This window comes from Amblyomma americanum, chromosome 7 (assembly GCF_052857255.1).
Source record: "Amblyomma americanum isolate KBUSLIRL-KWMA chromosome 7, ASM5285725v1, whole genome shotgun sequence".
Classification (NCBI taxonomy): domain Eukaryota; kingdom Metazoa; phylum Arthropoda; class Arachnida; order Ixodida; family Ixodidae; genus Amblyomma; species Amblyomma americanum.
This window is the reverse complement of record NC_135503.1, coordinates 31,892,121-31,904,856: the sequence shown is the minus strand read 5'-3', so window position 1 is coordinate 31,904,856 and position 12,736 is coordinate 31,892,121. Positions and strand designations below refer to the sequence as shown.

General features: G+C 51.5%; 1 protein-coding gene across 2 annotated transcripts in view; it reads right to left on the bottom strand.

The window, feature by feature from the left end:
- Window positions 1-12,736, bottom strand: part of cher (filamin A protein cher) — a 103,357-nt gene that overhangs the window by 18,088 nt on the left and 72,533 nt on the right. For both annotated transcript variants that reach the window (XM_077631673.1, XM_077631674.1), the window contains exons 21-23: window positions 2,854-2,989; window positions 2,325-2,465; window positions 2,092-2,220 (exon numbers count right to left, since the gene is read on the bottom strand). In XM_077631673.1, coding sequence (XP_077487799.1) covers window positions 2,092-2,220; window positions 2,325-2,465; window positions 2,854-2,989 — 406 coding nt within the window. The remainder of the gene's footprint in view (window positions 1-2,091; window positions 2,221-2,324; window positions 2,466-2,853; window positions 2,990-12,736) is intronic.

Genomic DNA, 12,736 nt, shown 5'->3' with positions numbered 1-12,736 from the left:
GAACGAAGGCTCGGGGCCGTGACTGCGAAAATACACGGATTAGCCACGTGTGCTTGTACGATTTGGAACTTTGTGCCGACCGACCGGCCCATCGCTGTTGCTTGAGGGGTGCAGAGAATTGGCAACGAAATTATCAGCGGTTTACGGTTCGTGAAGTAAGCCTAGACGGCGCGTGGTTCACTGTTTTTGTCTTCACGTGACCCGCTTCTGTAATAAATAATTGATAAAGGGCAGATGTATTGTGCTTTTTGGTCTTAGATACAAAGATTACGTTATTGCACAAAGCTTGAACCGTAATTCCTTGTATACCGTCCAAGTAATTGCTCTGGAGGCAGACGCATCTCAGATTCAGCAACACATTATGTAAGAATTCCACTCATATTACACCAATGGGTGTAATATGAATGTAATGTGATCTAGAAAATTGCTGAAAGGCTCACTGACAGGAACATTATGATCCCTAAGTTTAAATTATACCGTTATGCATCAGTGCACTTTGACTTCAGAGCTGTTCTTAGTTCGCTTCTGAAGCCATTTGTACCAGCAGCGCGCGAGTATCTTCGGTGTGCCGTTTGCACAGAGTATTGCTTTTACTTGCTTAATTTGTTTTCATAATTAACCGTTGTCTTCCATAAATGCATCCTGCGTAAAACCATTAAGTTAAATGAAAAGCGCGTGTCAAACCGCAAAGCTTGAAAGTCGTTATCCTGCGCATTATTAACCAAGACGCGACAAAACGAACAAAATCATTCTGCATTCATAGATCGTAATACTCTCAATGCCCTCATTCATTACGCAAATAAACTCTGTAACTTTATATTAGTCTCTCCGTGTCGCAGTACGAACACACGTCGCAGAATCCGGCTGGACGCCTTCAACCATAAAGCGTTGATAAACGTACTAAGTCCGCATAAAGTACTTCAGCACACGGCAAAGCATTTTGTGTGTGTCCGCGTCGTTCTCTGCTGCCATGATCATAAGAAATGAAGGGCTGACCTTGTGTCTTCTGTACTTTATGCAATGGTTCGGGACATCGGTTATCATTTGAAGCGACCCCAGAGAGATAATTAACCGCGATGCTTAGTGCATAAACTCTCTGCAGGAATCTCAAGAAGCAGGTCTTCAAGCAGACGGCACCGGTGGCTGCACTTGTACCCTACCCTTTAGCCGCTCGCTGATGACTAGCACGAGCATGATTTCGATGCAAGTAGTAATGCTACTGGTGTCATAGAACTCTACCTTAACAGCCGAAAAAAAAAATAACAGCTCAGCTTTCTTCGCTGAGTGCTGCAACTACAGCTACCTCAGCTACACACTGGTTCACCATTTAAAACTATGACTACAGCGGTAGCAGCTGCCCTTTCTACTGAATGCAAGAGGGGCTACATTCAAAAGCGTAGTCCCTCCTACCTTTCGTCTGCGTTCAAAAGAGGGGCTATATTCGAGAAAAATCCAAAACGACCGTTCACGCTCAGCAGGCAATGCATACGCACATAATGACCTCGTTGACGCGCGCCTCTTATACATTTAAGTTGTCCAATGTTCGCCGTTAGGACCTCCAGCAAATTTTTATGCTTTTTGCGTAGTTTTGAAATTTTCGCGGATGTGCATCGCCAAAGTGAAGCGCCACGTGTGCTTGATCACCCCGTTCACTTAGACGCCAATAATAGCCACTGTTGTCAAGGTGAACATACCTCTCTGGACTCACTCGAGGTCTGCTCAATACAAGACTTGTTTCAGCGCAAAAACAACAAAGACACTCTACAAATGGATATAGACAGGACCAGTTCTGACCGTCTCTACGCGTTTTCCAGGCTGTTTTGTCCTAAAATTTGAGCGAAGGACCTTATTCCAACTTGCGTACACTTCGATAAACTCCGCAGTTCATAGACAACCGTCGGCTCAGCTCTTCCCGAGAGTCTAGGAAGACCAGGCGGCGGTGCAGAAGTCCACAGGGTGCTTTCCGGTTAGATGCCACTGTACACTCAAAGCAAACTAGCAGCCAGCCATTGAGAGCTGCGAGTCTAGTGTGATTTTATCCGGCGGATCCCACTGTTTCGCTGTTCGTAAAACATGGAGACATGTGCTCACCTTTGCCAGCATCCTTGGTGCTGATGGTGAAGTTGCTGGGCTCACCGGCCACGCCATGGGTTAGGCCCGGTCCGTAGGCTGTCACGTAGCCACTCTGGATGGTGTCCACGTGGAACCTGAAGGGGCTGCCTGCGAAGCGGCCCGTGCCGCACCGCAGCGTCGCGGCGTTAATCCCATCGGCCGACACAGCAGACACCGCACGAATGCACCCAATGCACGCCCATTGCACGTACCCTGCACGTGCTCGTGGTTGAACTTGATGTGCAGCTCATGCTGGCCTTCTTCCCGGGGCTCGTACTGGATGCTGACCGTGCCATTCTGGTTGTCGATGATCACAGGCTTGTCCACTCGTCCCGACGGCATTATCACCTCGGCTGCGCACGCACGGTTTACAAGCGCGCATCAGGAAGGAGATAACCTTGCGGCATGGGCCAACAGGGCCGCCACGCGCCCGGGGGACGATGTGCCCCTATGTCCTCAAGAGCGGGCCTTCCAAAGACAGACAGCCCATCTCAAAGGCAGTGTCGTCTTTCAAGAGGGTTCTTGATGATAGTTAAGGGTGGCCATGCAATTTGGAATTCCGATGTTGATCCGAAGTAATATACTAAGATACTTCCATTGAGAAGGCACTAAGGAGGCCATGGCCACCACCGGTGTCCCTCATGGGAAGCTAGGGTTAGCCCTCGCCCGAGGAGGCGGCACCGTCCCGGGGACGCGTGGCCCTGCAGCCGGGCTCGTAATCCATGCAAGTGGGCCACGCACCGGAGAGCTGTCCTCCAGCGCTCTGCTGCAAGGGGATGTCGAAGAGCTGGACGGGCCGGAACTTTCCTTGCGGCGGCGGGGCGCTGCGGAAGCGGCGGTCGACCACGGTCTTCTGGCGGATCTGCTCGGTGACGGCCTGCGCACGGCGGCAAGGGAAGACCCGCGATCAGGGATTCCTCACGGCGTGCACGCACACCGCCCTTGGCGCGCCCTTGCGGCGGAAGACACCGGAGCCGGACCGAGGTGGGCCGGCCCACTCCTGCCCCTCTCTATTTCTGGACGCCCCCGCGGCCTCCGCTTTTGGCGCCCACGGGTCCCCACCACCAGCAGCCCCGGCCAGTCTCTTGCCCCTCGTCCTCCTCTCCCCCGTGGTTGCCACCACACCTCGGCAGTGAGCTGGGGTGCACTGCGTGCGCACTCGCGAGACGTGCGCGTGGATCTGGACCGTGGCCAGCCCGGCGTGCTTCTTTGCACACGGACTGCAGAACAGCGTGCAGGACGACCGGAGGCACCGGTACGTGCACCGCGGTTGCTCCTTCCCCTAACCATGCTCGGCTGTCAAGATATGATGAAAGCAGGTTCAACCACCCCGCGGACCCCCAGCCTGCCTGCGTCGAGTGCCCAGACTGCACGAGAAATATGCCTGGTGACGCACTGTTCCGCGCCGCTGGGAACAAGACGGGCCGTTTTCTAGTCTTGGCTTCTGCGCCTGACGGCGGAAACCGAGACTCCTGGTGGCACGATACCTCGGGAGCTAATTTATGTTCGGTCTATGCAACGTCTTCCACCCCTTCCCCAGATTTTTTTTTTTTTTGCTTCACAAGCTTTGCGTGTTTTCATGTGGGATCTTGCCATGCCAGTAATACCTCCGTCATCTGCCTCCGAACCTCAGGTACTGCCTTTGCGCACCAGCCTTTGCGATTTCAACGCAGGGTCGCATCATGATGGGGACAGAAGAAGCACGTCCGTTGGATAACGGCTCCTAGTGTGCTTTGCCTGAAGTCCAGGTCGTACACACAAGTACTTAGTTAATGACACTCAAGCAGACAGTGATTTGAATTTTGTGGTACAATGGGCGTTTGAGAACCGGCAAAGTGTTTCGGACGTTGCACAGTGAATATGGCGTTGACTGCAAGCGTCGGCTCGGAACGCAAACGTGTGTCTAGCCTATATGCCTCAGACTAAGTGCAAAGCCACGTTACCTAAGAACTATGCAACCAGCTCTAATTCTGAACTCTCTTCAAATTAGCGTTGCGCTAATCCATTGCATGCCGGGAATGCAGCCATAACAGATGAAGTTCGTACGAGCCGAGAACCCAAGTCGGCATGCTCATATTTTCGTACCAGTGCGTCTGTGCTCTTCTGACACATTTGACGCAGAATTTATTTTTCGCTTCTGTGGAAAGCGTCCAACGTCAGCCAGCTCTCTACGGACCCCCCCCCCCCCCCCCTCCGAAGTTGCTCGAACAAATTATGCGCCTCGCTGACATAGGGTGAGGAGGAAAGGTCCTGGTAGCCTCGCGGTTTCCTCATGTTTATCTCTGTCCTCATCCCCCGACATGAAGAAACACCATCGGAGAGCAATCTCGAAACACGACGACTCTATCAAAGACGCGTTGACGCGAGATGATTGGCTCGTGCATGTCGCCTCCAGCCAGAGAGACCAAAGGGGGGGGGGGGGGGGGGGGTACAAGAAGCTCAAGAGCAGCGCCCGCGGCGACGGGTCCTGCTGCGCCCTTGTATGGTTTCCCGAAACGCGAGCGTGCAGAGACTGCCCCGCCTTCTTGTTTTGGGGCTCTTAGCACGAAAATAAACCGCGCCGGGCGCTGCGGCGGGCTCGCTGGGCGCTCGCTGCGGAAGCCTCTGGGCGGCGGGGGGTGGGAAAAGGAAGGACTGCTGTGACGCACGTCGGCGCCTGTCGCGACGTCGCGCTGCAGATTCCCCCCGCGGCGCGCGCGGGCCAGCGCTGCTCATTCCGTCGCGGTCCCCGCGAGCCGGTATACACGAGTGGCGAGTGAAATACGCGTGGCTTCGTGAGCTGGCCGGCCGAAATGGTTCGGTCGGGATCCGAGTATAGGACTCGGCGGAGACGGTTCAGTCGGGCGCCAGAGCGGACCCGGCCCTGTCTGGTCTCGCTTTCACTGGCCCCGTTAGGAGGCGAGCTGTGTAATCGGCTCCGTCGCGGCTAGTCACGGCGGCTGCTTTTGTGTCACAGCGGATGCTGTCTTGTACTACTTCCCACCGCCCGCGACGGTTCGCGGGTGGTCCGGTGATGCAACAGAGGCTCAGTGGGCCGTGACACACTTCCTGGAGCTGTCGATGTCCTTCCCTGTGTGGAGCTCACCGGTCGTTCGGAAATAGATGTCACTTCGGCGTTCAGCGAACGTCAGGAGGAGACCGAGAGGGTGACCTGACGCCTGTCGCCTTTCCTTTCACGTCTGCTGAAGGCTTCACCCCCCCCCCCCCCATTCCACACTCCTTTATTTTTTTTAAAAGTGTGGATAACTAAGAAAAAGAAACGTGTGAACATTTACAGGCTCGGTCAAAAGTCTTTAGGCCATAAGGTGTGCTTTTGAGTCGTGTAGAGTGGAATTTATGGCACCTCTGAAAGCTCAGAATCTCTTGAAGGGTAAGAGGGATACTCGTCCTCGCCCCTCAGGACGTCGGTACTGGTACAGACTCCATAAGTGCTCCACTGCACAGCCCAAAATAAGACCGTGTGGCCTGAAGTCTTTTGACTAAGTCTGTACGTTTTTGACTCCTAGCCCTTCGACATCGAGAGAAAGAGGTAGCATACCGGAGACGTACTTGCGTAGGCGTATACCGGCTTACCGGGCTGTCTGCGCACGCGCAGTGGCTTAGCTTGGCCGTAGCCATGCCACTGCGCATGCTCAGTGGGTGTCCGGTAAGCTAATACGTCTCCGGTATGCTAAATCTCTCCAATGGTTTCTTGCGCTATTACTTTGCGAGCGAGCGCCGTTCGTGAACGTTTTCGTGTTCATAGCCAGAGCAGACCAGATACGGCGCAACTGTGCCGGCAGAAGACCCAGCTACATCTTATTTGCTTTATTGGTTGAACAAAACATTCTCTCGCCCCCCCCCCTTTTTTTTTTCGAACTTGCTGCATTGTCTTACAGCCCGAGGAAAGTTTTCAATAATTTCACATATAAGCTTTGTTTCATTCAGGAGGCGAATCTGGCGTGCTAGTCACAAAGCTTTCTGCCCACAGCATAAGCGCACTTTATTTCACTGTTAGCTCTATATTTCCCATTGTTTTAAACAAGAGCAAGTCCTTTCGCATAACTGTAATTGCACGGGGTGCCAGCTCCACTAAAACCTGAACAACCTTCGAGATTTTCTTCTGCTTTTCATATACGTGATAGTTTGATATTTTATTTTTATTTCGCCTTTCTAGGTTAAATAAATCCTGCAGTGACTTATACCATTTCTCGCATCTCAGTGAAAGACAGGAATTATACATAGTCAGAAAACCCATTAATAGTAAACGAAAGCAAACGAATAGTGAACGAAAGAAACTCGACATTACTTCAATGTGTTTAGGGAAATCCCCGGAGGTGCTGTATATTTCAATTGGTAATTACTCATTAGCATACACCTGAGCACTGCCTTGCTGCTACAAATAAACCCTATGAAATCCTCCCTCAATTCAAGTCGATGTTTCTTTTTTTTTAGGGGGGGCGGGGGGGGGGGGGGCGGTGTACTTAGCTCGTGTTGAACGGTCCGTCTCCTCAGTCGAATCCGGCGAAGGTTGACAGTCAGTGCTCGCACGAACGAGCCGTAAACGAACTGGTTCGATAAGTCACCCATGCGCCAGCAACTTTCGGATACGAGCAACTCGAAGCCATACACAAACCGGCTGCCTCCGGTATACGAGCTCGAAACAAGTGTCGCGAGCGAAAAATCTTGGCAGTGAACCGCGCGCGCGCTAAGGGGCGAGACTTGGCTCTGGAAGCCGACCAACGCGCCGAGGCACGGCGGAGGTGCGCGCTCTTTTGTCCGGGGTGATGCGCCCCTGCCAAGGTCTACGCTGCCGCCTTTCTAATGTTGTCCCCCCACTACAGCGCGCCTATACATCGAGCGGGCTCTAGCGCTGCCACATCCGTTTATACGTTCCTCGATTGCGTATAGTTGCAAAACGCGGAAAAACTTGCTCGTCTAAATATTTGCGACGCTCCGCGGGAAGCTCGAGAAAAAATAGTCGTGGCGTTGGCCTCCCCGCGGTGTTTTGCGGAAAGTAGCTGTGAGGAAGCCAAGAAAATGAACTCAGTGGGACAGGGGTGCTCTTTGTGTCAGGAACTGAGGGGGATTTTTTGACGCCGTGGGAGGTTTATTTTCCGCCGGTTCTCGCCTCACTCTCCTGGTCGCATCCCTCTCAACTGCTAATGCTCTTCATTGGCCTAGTTGGTTTATGGATTGTGACATGGTAACTAGCGCTAACAAGACACGGACACAGAATGAAGCGACAGGACCTGTCGCTTCTTTCCGTGTCCATGTCTTTTTTAGCGCTAGTTACCGTGCCGGAACCCTCTCTCCTGGTCGCAAGTGTGTCACCGTTTCAACTCTTTCAGCTTCTGTTTTTCTGTTGTTGGACAATGCGGATGAATTTTTTGTAGAAGACTAACCTAACGTAAGCATATTCGGTGCGGTACTGTACGGCGCGGTGTGGTGCGGTTCACGGTACGGTACTGTAAGGAGCGGTACGGTACGGTACGGTAGGGTTGGGTACGCTGGGGTGCGGTAGGGTACGGTACTGCCCGGTACAGTACGGTGCAGTAGGGTACGGTAGGGTACGGTACGTTGCGGTGCGGTACGGTACGATGCACGTCGTTTAACGTCGCAAAGCTGCGCATCGGTTATGAGGAACGTCGTAGTGGAGCGCGCCGAATCAATTTCGACTAACTGAGGTTCTTTACCCTGCACTGACAGAGCGCAGCACAGAGCCAATTTAGCATTTCGCTTCCTACGAAATTCGGCCGCCGCGGTCGGAATTTTGGTCATCAACCGAACGCCAGAGGCATTAAGCCACGGCGGCAGGTAGGCCCATTCAGCATATTACTATTGCACTGAGAGCTGTATGAAAACGCACAAATCTAAGCTCTCATCCTCGTACCCGCCGCGGTGGCTCGGTGGCTTTGGCGTTCGGCTACTGATCCGAAGGTCAGATCGAAGCCTGGCAGCGGCGTTTGCATTTCGATGGAGGCGATGTGTGGAAACGCGTGTGTGCTGTAAGTGAACGATAGAAAATCCCAGGGGGTCTATATCAATCCAGAGTCCTCCACTACGGCATCCTTAATAGAGCCATTAGTCGCTTAGGGACGTTAAACCCCGCATAACACCACTACCACGCTTTCATTATCGTGTTTATTTTTCCTTGTCTCGCTATTTTGTGTTTAACTTCAGCATTTGCTCGCAACACGAGTCGGCATTTTGAAGAAGGCGGCGACTGAAGAGGTACACCGGTGAAGGATTCCTTCTTGGCTGGTAGAATTGGTGGGGGACTGCCAAATAGTGTGCTGTGTGCTTCGTGCAGCGTTATGGTGGTGAGCCTAGCAGTATCTTCGGACGGGCAGTGGGATGGAACTCTGCACGTCAGCTGCTTTATGTGACCCGCCACATTCACTAACATCAAAGGCTATTGCAATTTGCAATCGTTTCCAGAAACCTGGTCATATATGCTGGTTAGCACATTTTTATGGTTACAGCAACATTTTCGCAATTTATTTCTTGGGGTTTGCGTCCTTTCGCAACTCTGCATGCACTGTGGGCTGTGAGAAACTATGCTGCAGAGGAAAATGGACGCATATATTTATATTTAGCCGCTACTGATACCAGCCAGTATAATCACTTTATCAGCATATATATATATATATATATATATATATATATATATATATATATATATATATATATATATATATATATATATATATATATATATATATATATATATATATATATATTAACTTGGGAATAACTTTAGAATCACTTCACTTCATAGGAGCCAATTAAAATGATGACATCGCAGCGCGCCATGTGAAGTGCAGTCACATGGGTAACGTTAGGAAATAGAAAAGATGAATCGTGGGTTAAGGGACAAACACGAGTCGACGATATCCTATGCGGAATCAACAAGAAATATACACGGGTGGGGCATGTAATGTGGAAAACAGTCAAACATTGATCCATCCGGATAGCTGAGTGGATTCCGTGAAAAAGAAAGCGTAGCACGGGACGGCAAAGGACTAGTCAGGTGGGTAGATAAAATTGGGAAGTTTTTGGGAACAGTGTGTCCGCTGCTGGCGCAGTACAGGGTTAATTGGGGATCAGTGGGAGAAAGCCTTTGTCCGGAAACGGACATAAATAGGCCGATCATGGTAATTCGTGGCGCCCATAATATTCCGGAAGCGGAGCCAGCAGTATGATTCCAGGAAGCAGAGACCTCTCACTCGTTAAACTGCAGAGAAAGTGTCTGCACAAGAGGGTTATGAAATACAATGAGGCAAACGGTTACACGTCATTCTGATTACACAACATTGGAATTCGTCATCGCGCATCTGCATTTGAATCCCAGTCGGAAAATCAATCCTCGGGCGGTTACGAGTTTGTAATGTGAGTGATCCAGCGTTAGCTGGCTCGAGATCGCGAAGAAATGGAAGCATATTAGTGTTGATATTTTAGTGTATCCGCCTCGTATTCGGGATGTGCTGGTTGGTAGGTACTGGGCTCGTATGTAGGAGACTCATTTTTACCGGTGGGTGCCGGATGGTGCACCCACCGGGAGGGTGCTCCAAAGGTGGTGCACTCCGGGCCCAGACCGGAGATTTATGCGGACGGCTCCGCCAACGCCACGTTTTTGAGGAACGAACTAAGAACAGCTAACGCCGTAACACGCTTGCTGCGCTCAGTCAGTGATCGCACTATATCAGTGCCAGTAGCAGATCTTTTAGCACTCACGACGCTTCGCTTCTAGGTTTGTGCCGCAAGTCTACGCATTCAGCGCGCCGCGCCTTTTCGTCAGCCCCTAAAATCGTGCTGCAAACGACTGCATAAACATTTGGCACAAGCGGCGACAAGAAAAAGGCCCCGGTGACAGACGAGGTGGGACAAGCAGCAAACAGAGAGAAAAAAAAGGAGACGGCAGTGAAACAAGTGCAGAGCGAGGCATTGTTGCCAAGGTTCCGTACGGGAGTAACCGAGCAGGCGGGCTAGCGCGCGCATACAAATGGAAGGCGTGATTGACTCGGGAAGTGGCTCGAAGCCCAGGCGGGCCGTGGGCCTCCAGGAATAGGTCATGTGCCGGTATTGTTCGAAAATCTATTTGTAGACGTCGGTGGTCCCGGGAGAAAGGGGCCTCGCCGGCGCAGCATCGGTGAAATCTGAGAGCTGGTGGCGCCGCGAGACAGCCAGGGCTAGGCTCTGGCTGGTGACGTGGGCGCCTTACGTCAGCGTGCGTGCGCCCTGCAGCGACCTGGGTCGCTAACAAAACTGGCAAAACTATATAGCTCACGTGCGTCTTTCAGCGGGTCGTTTACAATGCAAGTTGACAAAGAACATGGTAAGGGAGAAGCGGACTTTTCAACGTGGCGCCAGTTCTTCTTGATACAGCACCTCAGGACAGATTGTGAGCATGGCAGAATTAGGGTGTTTCTAAAACGTAAATTATTTCGAAAGTGATCGAGTGAAGCTAAGAGACAGGAAGAGAACCAGGTGGATTAGAAAACAAACTCGAGTCAGTGATACTTAAGCAGAAAATAAAAGGGGGAATGGACATGGCGAGGACATGGAATCAAGAGAAAAGAAAACCAGCAGCGATGTCAGCGCACTATTTTTGAGTGTTGAAAACCGTGGGCCACATGATGGAAGCCAAGAGAATTAGAAGCGCTAATCCCGAATTCTTGGTAATGATTCCAAGGGAACAAAGAAAGCAGCTGGGGACATGAGACAGTCATTAAGATGAGATTACGAGATTTGCTGGCAAAATAGCGTGGCCGCACCTGGAGTTACTGACGCTCGTGCAGGGTTGTTCAAAAGTTCCCAGGCCACAGGGTTTGCTTTACCAGGGGGTCCGGTAGCTTCACAGGGGCGCCTGTGAAGCTACCATTGTCCTCGGGGGGTACTCCTCATTCTACATATGTTTTGAACATCCTTAATGTCGTTAATACTCCACTATACGGATAGGAAGCAGACTCTGTGGCCCGGGAACTTTTGAACAACCCTGTGCCTTTTGGCTACGTTGCAAGTTATAAACCTGCTGAGTGGGGAATAACATCACTGAACAGCGCAGAACAGGACACGGACGCAGAAAAGGATACCACGACACATGCGTAACAACATGTAATTGAGGACCGTCTGACTTTGATATGAATGTTCTTATTGGAGTACTAGCGCGATCGAAACTTTTGCTTGAATGGTAAAAGCAGACAAAACAAAAAATAAGTGATATGTGCCACCGCTCATTCTCGCTACACATTGGCGTCAGGCGCGGAAAGATGACGTGTTGGCTTACTGGACAAAATGCCTGTTCTGGACAAATGCCTGTTCTGGACAAAATGTGTAGCCGCTTAATGCGCAGTAAAAAGGACGAAAAAAAGGTGAGGTCAGCGGTCTCTTTTTTTTCTAGCAACGAACCGATTAGCCCAAGCAAGCACACTTCTGAAACGAGATTTTTTTTTTCTTTTAGAAGCGCAGCAGAAATAGTTCCTAAGTTCCTTTGCGTTACGGCGAGCTAAGCGCGTTCCAGACACAGCCTCGCCAGGGTTAGACGCCGCCAACGCCTCGAGTGGCTGGTGATGTAACAACACCGCCGCTTTTGCCTCTTCTCTTGTTCTACTCCGGAGGCTGCGGCGATCAGTTTAGGAGGGGGCGGCTTCTTGAAACCGACGTCTGTAGCGAGTTGGGCCGGGAAAGAGTGAGGGTGAGGAGAGGAAGGGGAGGCGGCACTTCTCTGTTGCGTTGATGTTGGCACGCTCTCAGCGTGAACAATGGAGGGAGGCCCTACCGGCGCGGCACACACAGCTTCGAAGGCCGCTACAGGAACATACAGACGCACACACTCGCGAGCCCGCGAACCGCCACTCTCGAAGACAGGGCGCGGTGCCACGAAAAAGAAGTGTAGCATCGATGACACCTGACGCAAGGAAGTCGTCAAGCCCGATTGAACGACGGCCACGTCAGTGCAGACGCCCCAGGGCGAAGGGAAGAATGAGAGAAGGAAGAAAAGGAAGGGTGACGGCAGTTTCGGCGCGAGCAGTTTATAGAACCCTGCTTAGGGCAGGCGTGGTAATCGCTCAGCGATCGGTTGGAAAGCTGCAGCGATGGTTCCGCTGCTGACGCAATCTCGGCGGACGCGATTGGCAGGCAGCGCTACTGCTTAATTATGATTGGTGGTTAACGGCGCCTTTTGGTTCGTTAGGCGACTGCGATCCTTCTCCCGATAGCCCTTTAGACTTGACAGGCGCTGTTCGCGTCCTTCAGGCTAGAGTTGAACAATGTCTGAAGAGCGGCTGAGATTATGTCAGCGACAGTTTCCGAAGAGAGCTACACTTAACGCATATATGGGAGTTAACGAAGTGCGCGAGCTCTCCTGCGAACAAGAGGACTTTTCGCTGTTTTTTGCGCGCACAGGCTTTGAAGCAAGCCTGGCTTGTCATTCTTGTCTGTCGTTAGCTTGGCCTTATAGCGTGCAGGTGCGATTAGCATTGCGTCATCAAAGACCTTTTTGTACTGAACTTGCAATGCGAGTGCTAGCAATGGTCGTATCAGTGGCAAAGCTGATTGATTCGGAACGAAAAAAGGCCCTTAAGGAATATTGGAAGGTAGACAGTGTTTCCTGAAGAATCTGCTTGCAGGCGTGACACTCTTT